The 20,857-nt window shown below is 38.6% G+C and overlaps 1 protein-coding gene across 2 annotated transcripts; it reads right to left on the reverse strand.

Moving 5' to 3' along the window:
- Positions 1 to 290: 290 nt before the first annotated feature.
- On the reverse strand, positions 291 to 17,328 carry gipc3 (GIPC PDZ domain containing family, member 3). 2 transcript variants are annotated; one of them, XM_085372629.1, is made up of 6 exons: positions 17,035 to 17,328; positions 13,959 to 14,144; positions 13,349 to 13,529; positions 5,109 to 5,218; positions 4,223 to 4,301; positions 291 to 442 (listed from the first exon to the last, which is right to left on the reverse strand). In XM_085372629.1, exons 1-6 carry the CDS (start codon positions 17,326 to 17,328, stop codon positions 291 to 293), a joined length of 1,002 nt encoding a protein of 333 aa, XP_085228755.1. The 2 variants fall into 2 exon arrangements, with proteins under 2 accessions (XP_085228755.1, XP_085228754.1); XM_085372628.1 differs by having other exon boundaries at positions 4,223 to 4,304.
- Positions 17,329 to 20,857: the final 3,529 nt, after the last annotated feature.

A 20,857-nucleotide genomic window follows, 5' to 3' on the forward strand; every position in this document is an offset into this window, starting at 1 on the left:
GATTATTCATTTAGCCAAATGCATTAAAAACTACTCTGCAGATTACTGTGCATTGTATTTCTTGTAAAGATTTGACAGTCCAGTTTAGTAGAACATTAAGAATCTGTTATGCACAAATTAGCAATATTCCATTTCTCAAACAATATCACAGTGCGGCCATGATTGCAAGTGATTCAAAATGAATATAGGGACTGGAAGGCAATATTTACGCACTTCTACGTTTTACCTTTTTGCAGCTTGATATACCAGAGAACAGAGCTCTTCTTCTCTCATATGTGTACAACAAACATCTAGATTCTGCCATTTTTGACATCTCCAATAGCTCCCCATACATCAAACAAAAAAACATCAGGGAATGCAAAATCCCCCAGAACTGAATCCAGTGCCTCGGCAAAGTCATCGGGGTTCTTCTTGTCTTTGCCCGCTTCCACAATGGTGGTTGCTGCAGAGAAAATGGGACACAGGAATGTACATATATAATTTACTAATTCTTATCTACAGTTATTCTGGTGTAACCTTGTAATCTTTAAGCCGTGGGGCACCAAGTAAAAAAAACAAAATGTGCAAGCATTTTTCTCAAGAAACACTCAGACTGCAATTCTGTTTAATTTTACAAAAGCAGACAGTAACACGGGTATTGGCTTGTCTCTGGAATGATGTGTATTCATGAATGTCGATGTGTGTTGAAATATCATCCCTTTTTTAATGCAGGTTTTCTCAAAAAAAGAAAAGAAAAAGAAACTAAACATATTTTTTTAGGAGGAGATCCAAGCAAACAACAGGGCGAAGAGCAGGGTAAGAAATCATTGCCCTATTTTAGATGAGGTTCATGCAACATCAGGCCACTGGCTTTGAGAGTCTGGGAAAGGGCAATTTCCTATCACTCTCAACTTCTCAACGCAATTCTTGCTCATTATTCATCCTTGTGCAGTTCTTGTGATATTTAGTAAGGATGAAAGCAAGTGATGTTGCCAATTTCTACCATTATTAACCCTGACTAAATAAAAAGGTCCACTTAATGTTTTTCTTTTCAGGAGCTTTTAGCCTTTATGGCCATCTCTAGCTCTAGGTTGCTCAGCTGAGCATGAAATGACAAGTATTAACTCTCCCTGACAACTGAGCAAAGTCCTTCAGCTGAGAACATGTGCACATCTAGACAAGATATTTTTGTCATTTTTCTTCTCCTCCATAAAAGCACCAAATTCTAAATCCTTCAAAATTGTGTCAAATTAAACAATAAATATGGTTAAACATTGTTTACATTGAGTTACTGGGAAGAGTAAAAACAAACTCCTGATGGCTTGTTCCTTTATGTTTCTACATTTGTCAGGGACTCGATCCTTCCCTGCCCATGCCCCATTAATACAGGGCTAGATACAGGGCTAGAGGCCAGTTAGCAACCATCCATTCATTAAGGAAAACTGTGTATTCCCTGACCGGTTATGAGTGGTTGCTAGGAGTTGCTAACAATCATTGTGAAATTAATTGTAAATTTCCCATTCACACAGACCTATTGACCGGTCAGTGACCCCTTGGTTGCTAAATAAAACTGTATACAGGGTGTACAGAATTATTAGGCAAATGAGTATTTTGTCCACATCATCCTCTTCATGCATGTTGTCTTACTCCAAGCTGTATAGGCTCGAAAGCCTACTACCAATTAAGCATATTAGGTGATGTGCATCTCTGTAATGAGAAGGGGTGTGGTCTAATGACATCAACACCCTATATCAGGTGTGCATAATTATTAGGCAACGTCCTTTCCTTTGGCAAAATGGGTCAAAAGAAGGACTTGACAGGCTCAGAAAAGTCAAAAATAGTGAGATATCTTGCAGAGGGATGCAGCAGTCTCAAAATTGCAAAGCTTCTGAAGCGTGATCATCGAACAATCAAGCGTTTCATTCAAAATAGTCAACAGGGCCAGAAGCGTGTGGAAAAACCAAGGCGCAAAATAACTGCCCATGAACTGAGAAAAGTCAAGCGTGCAGCTGCCACGATGCCACTTGCCACCAGTTTGGCCATATTTCAGAGCTGCAACATCACTGGAGTGCCCAAAAGCACAAGGTGTGCAATATTCAGAGACATGGCCAAGGTAAGAAAGGCTGAAAGACGACCACCACTGAACAAGACACACAAGCTGAAACGTCAAGACTGGGCCAAGAAATATCTCAAGACTGGTTTTTCTAAGGTTTTATGGACTGATGAAATGAGAGTGAGTCTTGATGGGCCAGATGGATGGGCCCGTGGCTGGATTGGTAAAGGGCAGAGAGCTCCAGTCCGACTCAGATGCCAGCAAGGTGGAGGTGGAGTACTGGTTTGGGCTGGTATCATCAAAGATGAGCTTGTGGGGCCTTTTCGGGTTAAGGATGGAGTCAAGCTCAACTCCCAGTCCTACTGCCAGTTTCTGGAAGACACCTTCTTCAAGCAGTGGTACAGGAAGAAGTCTGCATCCTTCAAGAAAAACATGATTTTCATGCAGGACAATGCTCCATCACACGCGTCCAAGTACTCCACAGCGTGGCTGGCAAGAAAGGGTATAAAAGAAGAAAAACTAATGACATGGCCTCCTTGTTCACCTGATCTGAACCCCATTGAGAACCTGTGGTCCATCATCAAATGTGAGATTTACAAGGAGGGAAAAAGTACACCTCTCTGAACAGTGTCTGGGAGGCTGTGGTTGCTGCTGCACGCAATGTTGATGGTGAACAGATCAAAACACTGACAGAATCCATGGATGGCAGGCTTTTGAGTGTCCTTGCAAAGAAAGGTGGCTATATTGGTCGCTGATTTGTTTTTGTTTTGTTTTTGAATGTCAGAAATGTATATTTGTGAATGTGGAGATGTTATATTGGTGTCACTGGTGAAAATAAATAATTGAAATGGGTATATATTTGTTTTTTGTTAAGTTGCCTAATAATTATGCACAGTAATAGTCACCTGCACACACAGATATCCCCCTAAAATAGCTAAAACTAAAAACAAACTAAAAACTACTTCCAAAAACATTCAGCTTTGATATTAATGAGTTTTTTGGGTTCATTGAGAACATGGTTGTTGTTCAATAATAAAATTATTCCTCAAAAATACAACTTGCCTAATAATTCTGCACTCCCTGTAGTCCACAACTGGTTGCCAAGTGGTTGCTGGCAGTCTCATGGTCCAGCATCAAAAACTTTACCTGTGGCTACTTTTGTTTCCAGTACATTTGCATGGAAGATGCTGACTTGTCTGCTAACTAGTCAACAAGTAGTGATCAGAAGGATTCATACTGGAAACAGAGACTATCATATAACTGGGGGAGTGGATGCACGGACAGGGACAGGAGCAGGATTGACAAACTGGTGCGGAGGTCTAGCTCCGTGCTGGGATGTCCCCTGGAGTGTGGAGGTGGTTGGCGAGAGGAGGATGTTAGTAAAGCTGACATCCATCGTGAACAACCCACATCACCCACTGCATGAGTATGTGAGTGGGCTGAGCAGCTCCTTTAGTCAGAGACTGAAACACCCTCGCTGCAGGAAGGAGCGCTTTCGCAGATCATTCATCCCAACAGCAGTTAGACTCTAATACTCCTCAATCACAATGTCATAAGTCACTGGACACTGTGAACATCCACGGTCACCGGTGTGTATGGACGTGCAGGTATATATGTATGTATATGTATACATATGTATATTTAGTGTGTACATGTGTGTGTGTATATGTCTATACATAGGAATAATAGTGGTACAATAGTTATGTCAAGCTATATAGTTTATGTCTTGCATATTTCCAACCATATCCATAATCACATACTGTGTATGCTACCATTGTATGTAGTGTATTATCTTACTTTTTTCATTGATTGTACTTATTTGTATTTTTGTATTTCCTTCTGATATCTGTACCTGAGCTGAGGTGGCGCAAAAATTTCCCCATCGTGGGATCAATAAGGTCTTATCTTATCTTATCTTATCTTATCTTATCTTATCAAAGTAAAAGTCACTCCCTTTGAAATGTGTTGGTTTCACCAGTAAGACAAAAGTTGCATGGTTCCAATTTGCATCATATTTTCCCAAGTCTAATTACTAATAGGAGTGATCAGAACAGTGTGATGCAGAAGCCTCTTTGCATCAGATTTCACCAAATAATGCTGAACAGAAACCCCTTGCTAGCAGCTCTTTCCTATCAACTAGTGAAGATTACATTTATTTTAAGGACAAAAATGTTAATTGGCAAGTCTTACCCAGCTCCAAGTCTCTGATGCCCATGTAGCTCTCCAACAGGTCATCCACTTTTTTGGTGGCTCGTTCTTCAAATTCATTCTGCTGGCATAAAACATATGAACAAAAGTGTGCAATACTATGATAAACATGGTGGCAGAGGATCTAAGACAGCATGGATTGCTCCTTTGTCAGGGACTTTGTTTTTAATTTACTGTTATAAAGCTATATGAGCATCTATGGATGATGAAGTCCTTAATGTTAAAAATCCATAGAGTAATTATCCTTATTATGAAATCATGTAAATATGTTTATATATTCTGTTTGATCTCATTCCAGATCAGTATAATGTAAAATATGCAGCATAAAGAAAATGATTTCCAAGATTTCCAAGATGAGTGAGCAGAAGCACTCTGCTCACTCAAATAATCTGATCACACTCAGTCTTGTTTATTTCGTGCTCTACAGATGAAAGACATGTACGTAAGTGTAGACATGCACAACTAGTTCTCTCTTCTTTTTCTAGTCTCTTATGACTGCCACAGGGTTTATTTGATGAAAAACTGAAACTCTAAAGCCCACATATTTAAAATATTACTAAAAAGCACTAATATGGTGCTATAGCTCTGTGTCAAGTGTGTGAAAACCATGAGACATAATTAGAAAAAGGCAGTCAACAAAATGATCGGTGGTTCAACCATTAAACACTTGTGTGGGAGGAAATGATAATTTTTTTTATAAAGATCACTTCCTGTGAAAGAGTTTCGTTTGCTTGTTTGTGTGTGAGTGGAGTCAAACAGTTCAGTTACTTATTTAAAATGCTCTATATGAGCTCTGTGTGTGTGTAAACGCACACTGAGAACATCTGAAAATGTAATCAGTCATTGTCCGGCAGGACGTAAAACTCACCACTTCCTGAACTGTAGCAGAACCCTTGGACCTTAGTCGCAGGGTTTCCTTCCCATTCACCATCTTGCCCTCATTAGACTTTGGCGCTCTAGTCCTCATTCCAATCATGTCTAATCACACACGCAGAACAACAATCATTAATCAACGTCAAATGCTTATTTGGTTAGAAGTAGCATGATGTTAATTGTGTAACATTGATTTTTTTTCTTCTTGCAAACTATGAATATATTCTTCGATTTTTTTCCCAAGAGGCTGATGTGTTCCTTCCAACACATCACTGTCAACACAGTTTTTTGGAAAAGAAAGACAACTATAACGATGCTTAAAGATTTCCATTCCTTATTTGGAAGTGATATCGCATCCTGTGAAAATCTAAAAGAACTCTAGCCCACTGTGCTGGAGTCAGTCTTGTTTGTGTGATATCTTTAGCAGGTTCTTGTCTAATGTATTTCCAGTGTCACTGTTGGCTGTTGAGTTGATGAATGTGTTTGTGTTAAAAACGTTCACCCCAAATCATTTGCTAAGACCTGCATCATTATAATCTGTGCACTGTACAGTAATTGAAAAGCAACATTGCCGGCATCTGTGAATTCAAATGGATTTGTATTTTTATTTGTCTCTGCATTGCTGTGCATATCTTTAACCCTCAGTGGGGCAATTTTGAGCCCCATTTTATTTTAAACAACAACACATTCTTGATTATTCTGTGTTCATCTTACCGAAATGCTGCCCTGAACCTATGAGAGATATTCTAAAATGTTCAGATCTGATTAATGATGGTTTTCAATCATTTCATGGAAATATAAATGAAACACTAACACACATACAAAGAAAATTACATTCAAATAACCCTCGTCTGTTGATTTTTACAGAATATAGTTTGTTTGTTTTTTAATAGCAAAGTGTTGATGAACTGGGGACTCCATAACTGACAGAAAATTGGAATTAAGTCAGTGTCAGTGTGTTTTTTTATACTTTTGTTTAAAAAAAATTAAACATATTTAACCTTTACATATTGTTCAGGTCACATTTGACCCATTTTGACATTGGATAGCATTAAAAATGCAGAAAATATTTCTTTCATTTTTTTTTAGCCTGAAATTTAATGACTTTTCCTAAAGTAAGAGATTTAAGATTAAAAATATTAAAAGGTACCTGAGCTGAAACACAAGAGTTTTTCTGCAAATATTTCCAACTATGGAAAGTTGTTGGAGAAGTAGACAAATTCATGGACTTTAAATTTCCTGCCTTCCTGATTTCTTAGTCTTTTTTGTTTATTTCTCATACTTACAGTTTTTCTCAGTCGCTTTGGTGCTTTTCTCACATCACTATCAGTGTTGGTCAAGTTACTTGAAAAAAGTAGTCAGTAACTAATTACTGATTACTTCCCCAAAAAAGTAATCCCGTTACTTTACTGATTACTTATTTTCAAAGTAATTAATTACTTAGTTACTTAGTTACTTTTTTAAAACACGATTTACAACCTGAATAGGTGATAAAGCAATAGATCTTTCAGCCCAATTCTACTTTTTCTGCATAATCCATCATACAAAATGTAATCAAATGGAAAGGTCCCCTTTTAAAACTTGTTTTATTAGTTTTAACCTTTTAACTTTATGCATCAAGCAAAAATTTAATTATATGCAACATTCTCTGACTGGAAGAAATTTGTTTAATATTTAAACCTATTTTCTGCACATTCCAGCACATAATTTTTTATTTTTTTTTGTTACACTCACTCTTTCAAATAGATGCAAGTAAAACACAGCAGAAAATAAATAAAATCAAAGACTAGCGGTCCTGTTGCTCTATTTTCACCTGTAAAGCAGGAGTGGCGTAGACGGAGGTTTACCCTGGTGCAGGTGTGACGCAGCGGTCAGTGGTAGAATCCGCGAGTTTCTCTGTGAATTTCCCATTACGTCGTTGCGCACTCGGTGCTTGCTTGGAAGTTTAGGGGTTTTTTTCGCTGCAAAAAGAAGTTTTCTTCCCACGCACGATGGACGCTAATGTTTTTGTCACTTTTTATGGAATTAAACTCAAAGTAAGGTCAGTACTTCCACGCTTTAAACGCTGCATGCTCATACTCTCTCCCACAGTCGATATGTGATCCATTGTTGATCTGCACACAGCTGTTGTCACGAACGTCGCACTCGCTTACGTCACTGTCATGAGAGTTCTCGCAAAAAAATCACGGTTTTAGTAACGCAGTAACGCAGCGTTCCTACGGGAAAGTAACAGTAATCTAATTACCGTTTTTGCAATAGTAATCCCTTACTTTACTCGTTACTTGAAAAAAGTAATCGGATTACAGTAACACGTTACAAGTAACGCGTTACTGCCCATCTCTGATCACTATTAACATTTGCACAGCAGTTAGTGTATTTCTCAAAACAACTAGTGCAAGCTGCAAAACCTAGTGGATAACCTGCAAAAGCAGGTCACTTGCTCAAAATCAATAATCCATTCCTCAAAAACAAGTATTCATGTCAATGAAACTGTCAGTGTCATCAAAATGAGAAGTCTTGAACCATCTTGATGAACAAGATAATCAAATGGCTTTGTCATGTTTTCATTATGACAGTGTACAGTATTCTCTCATTGTCTTCCAATGCAAAAAAAAAGGTCAGAACTCGGTGACACTACCTGAAAATGCTCAAGACAGCATTATACACTTTTTGCACAGCCATGTACAATCAAATCTACAGTAGAGTTAGACATTCCTGTAGTTATGGAAGTAAGTGAGTACAAGACACTGAATACGTATGTTTCACATTTTTACTGTGTAGGATGTTTGTAATTCTACAACATTGTGCAAAAGAAAAATACTCAACAGTCGCATATTTAGAATAAACATGAGAAACACCCTTTTTGGTAGAGCTGTGCACAAATGTGAACAATATAACAGTATATATTGTAAATGAACATACGTAAATCATTCTGGCACATTCAGACGTTCCTGTCTGTCTGGCCACATATTCCCATCTACATCACAACAGATACTGCATCCATGGCTGCTAGCAGGGCCATTTGTGAATGCTGGTCACAAACCTTCCACCTCCAGGCAGACAAAAACTCCTCTATCGGATTAAGGAATGGGGAGTAGGGAGGGAGATATTCAACAGGCATTCTGTCATGTGCTGCAAACCGCTGTCTGACCAGATGTGAGTAGTGAAAAGGGACATTATCCCACACAACAACATACTTGTTGAGTTGACCTCCACCCCTCTCATTCTCAGGGACTATGGCATGAGAGAAATTGTTCAATTTCAGGGACAGGAAAAAATAATGGAAAAAAGGTATAACATTTTTTTGACAGCATTTGAAAACTAATTCACCAATTTTGAATGTAATGACTCAAGCAATGAAATAAAGACTATTGGTTTTATTGGGAACGACTATTTAGCATCCAAAAGTATAGTTTATTTTGACTGACATGACATAAGCAAATGATAATGTGGTCGATGGCAGAAAACTGTATGAAAGCAACTCAAACGTGTCCAAGAGCATTTGCAATTTGTTCAGAGGAAGGAGAAATTGCTACTATGATGTGCACAAATTACTAAATGTTGTGGAGGTTGCACTAACGGTTTTGAGATTTTGATCTTTTCATTTTTCATTTTGATCTGAGAAAAGCACCAAAGCGACTGAGAAAAACTGTAAATGTTTCAGATCGCAATCAAAATTACAAAATTGTGCTTTTAAATTATTATTTTACTTATTAGAAGGTAATAGGGGAAAATACCTATCCAAACTTACCTGTCCCTATGTGAAAAACAGATCACTTGAGGGTCACTACTAACACACTAAACTCAATGCTTAAATACTTCCCAGAGAAATCATTTGAGCCCATGTCTCCTGAGGTCTGCATTAAAATGCATATCTGGTTATTTCAATAATTTCTAAGAGAAAATAACAGTTCAGGGGTAAAGTCAGAGATCAGCATCAGCTATGTCATGCTAACAGTATAAACAACTGATACTCCAGAAGCAACTACTGTATGTAGCATCTTTGTCCTGCTGCGAGTCAAACATGATTGATAAATATGACACATCTTGATTGGAGCTGAACTTTATGTGACTTTTTGTCCTTGTAATACAGCAGCTCCAGCCACAGACTCTGCAAATACTGAGTAAACCTTCATGATGCACACAAAAACAAAAAACAACTTTAGCTTTAAACTCTATGTGTGTGAGTATGAGAACCAACATGTGTTACAATTTTAGGATTCGAGTATACTTTATCATCTTACTTTCAATCGAATCCATCAAAATGCCATTTGGCAGCATGTTTTCATTTTTAAATCAAGTCATTTAGTTGCCAACACACCTAGAAAGACTTCCGATTGACAGATTTACCCAGTGAGATGAGGGGATTTGTTTCTGCTCTTGTCACTGTGATGCAGAGGGTCACACCACACTGTGACAGTTCACACACACATACAAAAGAGGTGGAGACTGAAAGCACAATGTGATATACTGGAACGTTGCCGGGTTTATTAAAGGAGCTTGATATGGGGATGCCACTCAGCTTGGGTTCTAAATTGTCATGTCCTCATTGACCATGAGAGATAGCTGCAAAACAGTAACAACATAACACGACAGCTTCAAAAGCAAACTAATCCACGTTGTAATCCATTCCAATCATAATTATGCATCTTTATTCTATGCTAGTATTTTGATGTGTATTGCATTCTCAAAATGACTGGAATATCTGTTAACAGAGATGTGACAACATGTTACGAGATACCGATCTGTTGCAGGAAGTAAGCCAGTTAACCATGGATTTGGTTTCCTGTCTGATAAGCGTGCGGTGGACAATGAGGCTCCAAACCACTCAGATTCACTTAGGAAAGGAGAGTAAGGTGTTTCCTCTATATATTGTAACGAGGATGCAATAAATCAACAACTCACCGAACTGTTGACAGGTAAACTATTTTTCATAAAGAGATACTTCATGCTGTTAAGGACCTTTGCTGTTTGAAAGGCACAGAGATTTGATGTGTGTAGCATAGAGGCACCACAGTGCCGCTGATGTCAGCTTAAACAAGCTTGTCAGACTGTAACATGACATAAAAGCAAATACAGCACAAGGTGGCTTGTCAAATCACTATTAGCTGATGAACCTGCTAACCACTTCTTTTTATTTCCTGGCAGACATTTGAGTGAAATGTAAATAAAAGTACCTTTTGAGCTCTATAAAACAGTGAAAGCACAACATGTACATTTGGATCAAACATTTACTTTACTTAATTTCTTTGGCAGTGACTCTGCAAGAGTGTGAAAAATGAGCTGCTATGTCTTTTCTCTCTCTCCCGCCCTTCACTCTTTATCGCTGTGTTAGCATGGTTTATGTCTTCTTTTCTCCCTTCCCATCTCCAAGCCCAGACCATCCAGGCAGATGGCAGTCTGCCGTGCCGTGAGTCTGCTATCAGTTTCTCTTTATTAGAAGACATTTGCTCCTTTTTTCCATTTTTTCTCGAACGTTTTGCTGTTACTTTGCAACAGATCCCACAGAACAATTCTCACACAACAATTCAGTCCACATAACGTTGACAAGCTGACTATATATTTTTGAGACAAGGGGGTTAGGAATGTAACTCAGAAGGCTGTTCTCATGAGCGCACTGCCATCCATCCATCTATCCATTTTCTTCTGCTTATCCAAGGCCGGGTCATGGGGGCAGCAGTCTAAGCAGAGAAGCCCAGCCCTCCCTATCCCTGGCCACCTCCTCCAGCTTGTGCGGGGAACACCAAGGTTTTCTCAGGCCAGCCAAGTAATGTAATCTGTCCAGCATGTCCTGGGTGTGCCGCTGGGACCTCCTCCAGTTGGGACATGCCCAGAACACCTCACCTAGGAGGCGCCCAGGAGGCATCCTTATCAGATGCTATAACCACCTCAACTTGCTCCTTTCTGGACAAGGGTGCAACTAAGGGGAAACCAGGGGGCACTGGCCACCCCCCAAAATTTGCTGGCCCCCTAGTGGCACTCCTAGTAAGATAGTCCTATGGTGGTAATAATTTTAATAAACATGAGCACGACACAAAGGAAGACACCCCATTATGCACTGAAACATTAACTGTTTTGGGGGTTATATTTTTAGTGGTCCCCATATTGCTACCCCTATGAAAAAATTCTGGAAGCACCCCTGACTCTCAACCCCTCCCGAATGACCAAACTCCCCACCAAATCTCTAAGGGACAGGCCACCCAGTTCATTTCCACCACTTGTATCCGCGATCTTGTTCTTTCAGTCACTACCCAAACTCATGACCTTAGGTGAGGGTACAGACGTAGATTGACCGGTAAATCAAGAGTTTCGCTTTTATGCTCTGTTTTCTTTTCACCAACAGACTGGCACAGCATCCATCACTGCAGCTGCAGCACCAGTTTGTCTGTTGCTTGTCTATCTTGTCTATCTCCTCCTCCCCGCTCCCCTCACTTGTGAACAAGACCCTGAGATACTTAGTCCTCCACTTGAAGCAGCAACTTGTCCCTGACCTGGGACAGAGCTGAAGCCCTTTTAGGTTTAGGATTAGGTAGGGATGGAGCCCGGTGTTGGGTCTGTGCTTCCACAGGCCCCGCTGGTTTAGAGACTTAACGAAGTAAGACGAACAGCAATCAATCGATTTTACTTGCTAGCAAGGGAGGCTGGTCAGAACCAGGCTCTTAGAGCTGAACGCTCCTCACCTGTTTCCTAGCCAACTTCAAATAAACAGCCTTCCTTGCAGCCTTTTTATTGAATACAGTTACAGTTTACACAGGCACCACCCATTGTAACAACCCCGTGGTGTGTCGGGCCCTTGTATTTGTGTGTATGCATGTGCGAGAATGTGTGTGTGTGTGTGTGTGTGTGTGTGTGTGTGTGTGTGTGTGTGTGTGTGTGTGTGTGTGTGTGTGTGTGTGTGTGTGCCCGTGAGTGTGTGCATTTGTGTGACCACCTGCTCACCAAAGGGTCATAAAGGCAGGAAGTTTACTAAACAAGAAAACAGAACCTTCACCTAGGATGTGCCTATAATAAAACACTACAGCCTCCCCCACCATTCAACAGGCTGGGGAGGGGGTTAGAAACAAAGGAATGTCTTTGATTATACAGTTTGAACCAAGACTTACAAATTTAAGTAACACAATGACAACATTTAACAATTTCAACCTAACACCCGGTTTTGGTGAAATATACTCTAGACCTTTAACAGATTAAGGATTCAATTAATTCAGTGTTATGCATTTATCACCAAGGCACAACAGTAGTCACCTCAAGGTGCTTTAGTTTGTAAGGTAGAGACCCTACTACAATAACTGCAGATAGTGTTGTGCTGCTTAAAGTGAGAATTAGACCGTAAGGACAGAAAAATAAATGTCTGCCTCCATGCAAGTGATGCACGTGTTCCTGTCTAAATGGTGTTTCCAGTATTCCTTTTTGAGATTTGTGATTAATTGTTCCCCAGGGTTAACAACAACAACTGTAAAAATCATTCACAGCCTTTTTTTTATTAGATATGTGCATTAAATTTTACTCAGTAAGTGAGACGACAGTTGTTTTACAAAGAGAAATAAAAACTGAGAAGGCAAAACATTATTAGTTTATATTTGTCTGCAGTATTATAGGCTCAGTCTATGAACACAAAGTGAATTCATTTATATTTGTCTGCATTCTTAATTTATATTTCACACATGGTCATTGCAGCTGACTACTGTAACACCGATCAATTAACTGTGGCTGGAAAGTTTAACGGGAGTTCAAGGCCCACTGGCAGACTGCCAGTGAAATATCCCTGCATCCTCTTTCTGTTTTTGCTGATGAGTTATGAAAAACATCTGAGGAATACTAACCCCATCAACAGCTGAGGACAATGTCAGGCAGGGTGGCAATAAGCTATTAGTGTCCACTTTCTGTGGGCTGTTGTACCAGGGGAAGTTGGTGTGCTTACAATATTAAATAGCCATGCCATGCTATAAATCACAGTTTTTTCCCATTGTTTTAGCACCAGGAACCCTGCTGGTTCTTACTGAATCACATAACTATACATAAACTTTAATGTAGGTCAGTGAGTGAATGCAAAGGCCAGGAAGTAATAGTACTGACACTTTTAGTATGAATATTTTTAAAACTACTGAATTTTAATAGTTTTTGTGTGCAGACCCAGTGTCATCTAAGGCTCTAAGCGAGTTCAAGTCAAAACACCCATATTAAAGTCTAAATTTACAATTAAATTAAAACAAATATCCACCATGTTCTACTTACCAAAGGCTTTCTTGGGTCCCACAAGTCGAAGAGTGAAGGGTACGCCTCTCGGTTGCTCTTTTAGCATCTTTGCAACCTCGTAGTGCCGACACCCTACAATGCTCTGGTCATTGATGGCCTCGATGTGATCTCCAACACATACTGTCTTCAGCTGGTCGATGGTGCTGCCTTCCTTTATCCTCTGAAAGACAAAGATTTGACTAAATACAGTATATGACTATGATGTGAGTTATCAGCTTTTTGGGGGGGGAGAAAGCACATTGCATTGACATATTACAACTAGTGTAATCATTACAGATTTTACAATGACATATTTTTATTATTGCAATATGACCAAAAAAAGGAAATTGGATTTTAATTTGTTTGACTTTTATTCTGGTTAGATTGTTAAAGTTTCTCAGAAAAGTGGATTTATCTAACTTTAATGACGTCCTAAAAATGTCCTTGGTTTTATCTTTTCGAACACCTCTGTGGCCTCTTACTGTAAGGTAGCAATGACCAGCTGAAGAGTGGAGTTTCTGCTCTGTTTGTCTTATTAATCATCACAAAAAACTCAAAATGTTGCAGCAATTGGTAAAAAAACAAAACAAAACAACAACTTCTCATCCACCTTGATGAAAGCATAGCCAGCCCCGTTGTCTGTGATCGTGAGACCCAGTGCATCTTCTGTCTTTGTCACTTCCACCTCTTTGGTCTCCCCTCTTACATGGGCAAAGATGAAGTCCTCCAGTCCAATCTGTCCCCCCAGTAGTTTCTGCATGTCCACTTTATGAGAGTTGAGAGTGCAGAACAGGATCTGAGGAGAAGGAATATATATATATATATATATATATATATATATATATATATATATATATATATATATATATATATATATATATATATATTAGGTAAAGTAAAGTGAAAAAGTGAGTCAAGCAAGGCCTGTAGCCAGTATAAAGACTCACAAAAATTAATAAGCTATGGGACTGATCTCTAAGCATGTGTTAATAGTATTATTTCTATTATTTCTAATACTGGACTGATTTAAGCACATTTGTTGGTATTAAAATCTAATTGCCACTGAATGCATGACCATAAAACTGTAACCCTGCAGCCTCTCTTGTTCTTTCATTAACTTCCTCTTGTTTTATTACAAAAGCAAATGGACCGCATCGAAATTTATCAAGCTGTGCTGTACATACATTAGACAGCAGAGGGCAGTAGAGCCAAATAATAAGCTTAGCTGAATTTGTGGTCATGTTGTTTTCAGCTATGAGTGCGATATCTGCAGCACATCCAGCGGTGAATGATTAAGAAACTTCATTTAAAAGTTTCAACTTCATACAAAACTATTAAGCCACAACATACATGCAGGTTGAGTAGTAATACACGTTTTTTCCTTCTGCTTTACAAGATCACACAACCATACTTGTTGCTGATTCACACTACAGATCCAAATCCTTTTCTAAAAAAAAAAAAAGCTCTCAAGATCGCCTTTTTAACGTCACCCATGCATTGAAACAATTGTGTTTTAAACGAGTATGTTTAAAACTGTGTGACTGAACCTTTGAATGTAGAATATCTTGTCCATGATTATTTGAGAACTTGAGCTTTCGCAAACTGTGCGAGCAGATGTCAAAGTTCAGTTTTCTTTCATAAACAGACATTCGAGATAACTTGCGTTGACTTTTTTCTTTTTTCATAATAACTGCCTTGGCAAACGTCTTACTGTCGTCCAAAGTCTTCTCTGATACCTGGCTTTACAATAACTCTATGCTATTGCTATTGATTCCATCTGAGCTCAAGGACACTTTTCACTGTCTGCATGCAATTGGATTTTAGGCAGTTATACAGTGCATGTTGTTAAAGTAAATAAACTAGTAACATTTAATCATAAAGTCTCTCTGTATAGCAGGGAGAGTGTTTGTTCTTTTGCAGTCTACCCTGACCAAATATATTTCACATTAAAAAAAGACGTATTTGTTGATGTATTTGTTGCAAGGTAATTCATGAATCTGTATTATTTCCTCACTTAGTAAGCAGCTTTTTGTTGTTGTTTGTATGTTTATTTGTTGCTGAATTCTTGGATGTGACATGACATGGCTGACAACTTCAGATGGGGAAGTGTTTGCAATATATTCTACAGCTACAGGTTACTTTTTACAGCTTGATCTTCTGAGTTGCAGGGCTGTGTTTGTAATATCAGACTATGTAAATGTATTTCATTATACATTATTAGTATTGTAAATCAATGTAAATAGAACAAAAAGATAAAGTAAAAATTATACTAAGGGAATGATTTTAACACTTATCTAAAGTAATCGCATATTTTGTGTTAGTGAGGATCAGTTGATTGTTTCCTTCTAAAACAGATATTGCATGTCAAAGGTTACTTTAACAAGGTTGAACATTGCGTGCAGCATGTTTTTTCATGTGATTGCATGTGTCACAGTCATGGTTGGCGGGTGCCCAACAAGAACGTCAAGGTCATTTACTATGAAATGTAACTTGGTCTCCTTGGCTTAATCTTACGTTTATATCTATCAGTTATGCTGAAAGCCTTCATGGTTGGCCTTTATAGCTGATAACTAGCTGATAGGGCCAGAGTTGAAGAGTGATGTTCTATTGCCAAGTGTGTTCAATCAGCTATGGAATGAAGCAAAAATAGCAGCAAATGCTGCATTCAAGTCTTTTCAGTTTATATATGTGTACTGGTGCAAATCATTTGTGTATATCTTTATTAATTATGTTGTTTTTTTGTTTTGTTTTACTGTTTCCTCCTACTCTTTCTTTGTTGCGTCTATTAACACCTGCTCTGGCTGAATTTAATCTAAATGGCCATCTTAAAATAATTTGCCTTTTACCATGTTTAGCACTCAGGGCCGTAACAGACTGCTCCATCCAGGCCTTCCAAAGGTTCCCAGTCAAGGTCTCAACTCAAGGATTACAGGCTTTATGAGCAGATTCTTCTGTAACCTAATTGCAAGCAACAATTTGGTAATCTACAAAGCTACAAGTGAGCTATTTAGTTGTCTATTAATTATTGTGAGGGAAAAGAAAATATATATACTGTAAGTTATATTATCTACTCAAATTGTGATACTTTACATGACTGTGCTCTAATACGTTTTTAAGTCTACACGAGCTTTAACAACTATCTAATGTGTCAAATATTTCTTTTAGAATTTACTGAGAATGACTACTTTTCCAGTTAGAAAAAATAGGTATTCAGTTCTATTCATAAAAACAGGCGCAGTGTTATATTCCTATGAGTGACTAAGCACACAATATCTTTTTGTCTACCCTACTTTGTGGGTTAATCACCTTTCAAAATAAAATTATTTCCTCCTGTTGTTGTTGTTTTGTTTTTTTTAGGACTCTATAACTGTAGCCTGTCACGTTAGATGTTTGTTAACTGATAAGAAGTCCTTATATGGTTATTTCTTTCCGCTATTGGTCCTGGTCAAGGTGCAAACCAATACACATGCTGGCTGACAGTAAGTAGTAAATGATCGTTGCGCTTCATGGAAAAAAAAGAAGAAGCAGAGAATGGAAACCTAACACCTGTTCACAACTAGCCTGATAGTCCTGAATTTCTACTGGTTAAAAAAAAACAACCAAATGGTTGTTTTTAAAAATGTGTTTCCACAACTGAACATGTCACTTTATTATTTTATTGCATCCATAGCCAAGTGTAGTTGTACCTCTGAGGGGGAGATGTTGAACACTTCTGCGATCTTGGCATACAGCTCCTTGACATTAGTGAATCCATGAATACGGCCTGTGGGACTCCCATGAGCCAGCTGGGTGTGGAAGATGAGCTTAGGTCTGGGGTATTCTGGTGGCCCTGCTGGTGGCGGTGAAGGGGGAGGGAGCGGAGGCGCTGTGGGCTCCGGACACCCCTGACTCTGGCTCTGGTTCTGGGCCTTCTGCTCCTCCGTGGCCTCGGCCCCTGCTGCCTTGGAGTCCTGCGGGCTCATAGCCTCTCCGGTCTGCATCAGCCCCAACTTAAGCTGGGTCCTCCCCTAGGAGCCCTGGTGGTGCACTGCTCAGAAAGAGAGAAAAACACTGTCCTCCCCGACCGTTTAGCTGACCAACCATCCAACCAACCAGCCACTCAAAGCTTTGCAGCAAAGAAAACATAAATTAGTGATGAGAGCAGCTTGGTAACAGAAGCTGAAAAAAGCCAGCCAGACTCTACCAGGTAGAAACCCAATACCTTTTGAGTTGAGGCTTGTATTTGTTACACCTGAGCCTTGGGGAGCTCACGCATATCGAACACACAAAAAACATATCAAGCAAAGGGTTTTTTGTTCATATATGTGATATGGTTATGATTCTAATCCTTATATCAGTCCAGAGAAGTCACACAAGCACGTCCTAGAATATGTAAACCTCCTTCTTAAGTGTGAAGATTTCCTGCATACCTGCAATTCTGTATAACTACCAAAGTGGGCCACTGGGAGTTGGCCACAGACAATATCCCAGTGTTACCAGTAAGATGATATCATTGTAAGATGCCCCCGTTCGCTGGCCTTATTGAATGAAAGAGGTTGTTGCTGGGGTAAATCCTTGGTGATGCAGTGACCTTTCTGACCCCACAGACAACTTACACCAACACAAGATTACACTTAAAGCCAAAAGATAGATGTTTAACTCATTAACTCAATCTAAATTAGTGTCTTAGAAAGTGTTGACACATGACTAAAAAACACTAAAATAAAGAGTATTACAGTATATCTTATTATCAAACTCCAAGCACTGGTCATATATTGTTCATGGCAATGTAAATGGACAAATAATACCCATGAGAGATGGAAGTGTAGTATTAGTGATTAATGCAGTTAATAATAAAAAGGAAATTTTCATCAAGTGCTTGAAAAGCTCAGCTAGTAACAGTAAACACTGGATGAAAACTTACCCTTCACACATGGGGTAGACTGAAACAAAAGCCAGGGCGAGCTTGGAAAGGGCTTTTTTTTTTTTTTTTTCATTCGAATCTGAGAAAAACAGGCAGGGCAATATGTAAAAGATGTTCTACTAATTATTTATGGGGAATGGCAGGTGACGTTCAAACAACAAACAGCCTTATGTGAAATGACTCAATATATTTCCATGACATTGTGCCCATGTGATCAGCTGCCTCTCATAGTTTTACTTGTCTCACTTCATCCCGTGTGATGCACTACTGATGCAAATCAGGGATTTTTTTTAAAAAAATTTGCCTTCTCTGGACACAATAAAATATCTGTCTTTCAGATATGGAAATTCCAAATGGGCAACTCAGTATGTCCCTGCCAATGTGACTTCCTCCAAACAGTGGTTCTTTCCAATGTTCTTTCTTCTGTCTGCATAAATGTTTGCATACTAAAATAATGTTTGAGATGTTTATACTACTTAGCAAGTTTATTATAGCTAAATTCAAACTAAAAATTAAAACTGGATGTGGAAAAAAACATTTTACTTAAATACATTTAAAAATAGACTTATGAATAAAATTTCAACAGAAACTATTTTGTGAACTTGGAAAACTAACTAAAAAATGTAAAGGAAACATCCGTAGTTTCAGTGTTTGTTAGAAGATTTTACAAGAACTTTATTGAGACTCTGGATGTGAGTCATTTCTAAATACAGATATATTTATCCATCTGTTACTATTACAACATTTACAGCTATTACTGTTCCTGCATTACTGCTAGTAATATTCATAATTAAAATTATAGTCATAGTAATTTATCTACGTTTATAAAGGTCATACTAAGGATGAATAATGCTATATAAATGAGGAAGCACTTGCTGATACTTTGCTATCAATGCTTAAAAGTGACAAAACTCTTTTCATATAGCTCATTCCTTTTCTTCCTTCCAAGATGTTGCGAACCTTTCCGGTGTTCTCGAGTATTTAGTCCAGAATTTGGTAATAGAAATCTTTCTAGCAACACATTAATTTAGCAACAGATAGTAGATAGTCCTCTAAGCAAAGGACAGCTCACTTTCTTCTCTTGCTCAGACTTGCATGATAATCTGGATCTTTATCTTTAACACCCAGCCTAACGTATACACATTGTTACATGTAAAACTGAGACTTCAGTAACTTCATGCAGTCAAAAATCGTGCAAATAAGATTCTATAATGCAGAAGTAAAAATGAAACTAAAGGACAGCCGGTAAATGAATGCTAACGGAAGTATTTTTTTAAATGTTTGCAGTGGTGCACATTAAATGTTCCCATTCAGCCCGTCAGCTTTTAAGAGATGACGTTTCTTTTTATTATTCAGTCATGTTAAAATCCTTTACAAATATTGAAAGGATAAAGGGCAAGTATGTGACTCAAACATTTAGTAATAGCAAAAGGTGTGGTTTTACAAGACTAAAATCCTTTACTGTGGTGAAAAAAACCCATTGCTTTTATTCTGTTTTTCTCTTTTTTCAGTATGTGAATTTTTTTTTTTTTTTTGTTATGCAGTTTTCATTTTTCAGGAAATTCCCCTGCTATGTCAAAGGTTACATTTCCCAATCCTTGCTACTTACTTTTAAATTTATATTCTCTCTAATAATGATACCTGATGTTTTGCTTGTGGTTATTCCAAAGACCTGCTGTAAACACTGCGTTTCAGTAAGAATTTAAGGTCAGGAAGGAAGATATTGTGCATATTTCCAGGCTAACAAATACCCTGGGACCCTGGGATTTTATTATTTTTTTAATCTTTGGGTGGTTTCCTATTTGGTCAATTGTAATCCATCTTATTTTACTCAGTAGCCAGCAGAGAAACGCCAGTTACTGCCTACACTGCACGTACACCCCCCAAAACATGATTTCCTCCCCTCTATCTGTGTTGTTTCCTGGGAGAGGGGATGGAAGGGGAGACCGGGGGTTGACTGGTGTAGGCCAGATTTTGTGAGGGTGGTGTGTTTGCTGTGTCATGCGGCAGTACACTGCGTCTTCTGTTCACAGTAGCGTGGCAGCGCCTGAGCTGCCAAGTGAGGCCAAAAAAGGCTTCTGGCATTTGCGTCCACATTTCTCAAAAATGCTATAAGATAATGGTTCTGTTTTGTGTGTGTAAGATCTCTATGAATAGAGTTTAACTCTTGGGAACGCAGTGACAAGTAATTAAGAAAATATTATTCTAACTTTTTCATATTTTTAGACAGAATGGACCCTTGCGGCCTCAACAACGAGGCTGAAAGTCAAACCCTAAAACAACTTTTTCGAGGTTGCTCATGTCTTATCACACAAACAGAGTCACTTCGATACGCGACATCTCTGTAACATATTCTGTTTTTTTCCTACACATACATAGTCACATGTAGCACACGTAGACATCCACTGTGATTGCAATGTGACTTAGCTGACAGTCTAAACTGTGGCCTTATGACCTTGGTCTGCTGAGTAGGTGTATAAAAAGCCATTTGTTGCTGCAGTTGGTGCCATTTTCCAGTGAGGTGGGGGAGGTGAAACTGCATGCTGGCAGTGCTGGGCTAAAATGAAGTGGTATGGACCACAAGAAAAGACACCAAGCGAGGAATT

This window comes from Diplotaxodon limnothrissa, linkage group LG15 (assembly GCF_057381915.1).
Source record: "Diplotaxodon limnothrissa isolate DT_005_m linkage group LG15, D_limnothrissa_male_GT1.1, whole genome shotgun sequence".
Classification (NCBI taxonomy): domain Eukaryota; kingdom Metazoa; phylum Chordata; class Actinopteri; order Cichliformes; family Cichlidae; genus Diplotaxodon; species Diplotaxodon limnothrissa.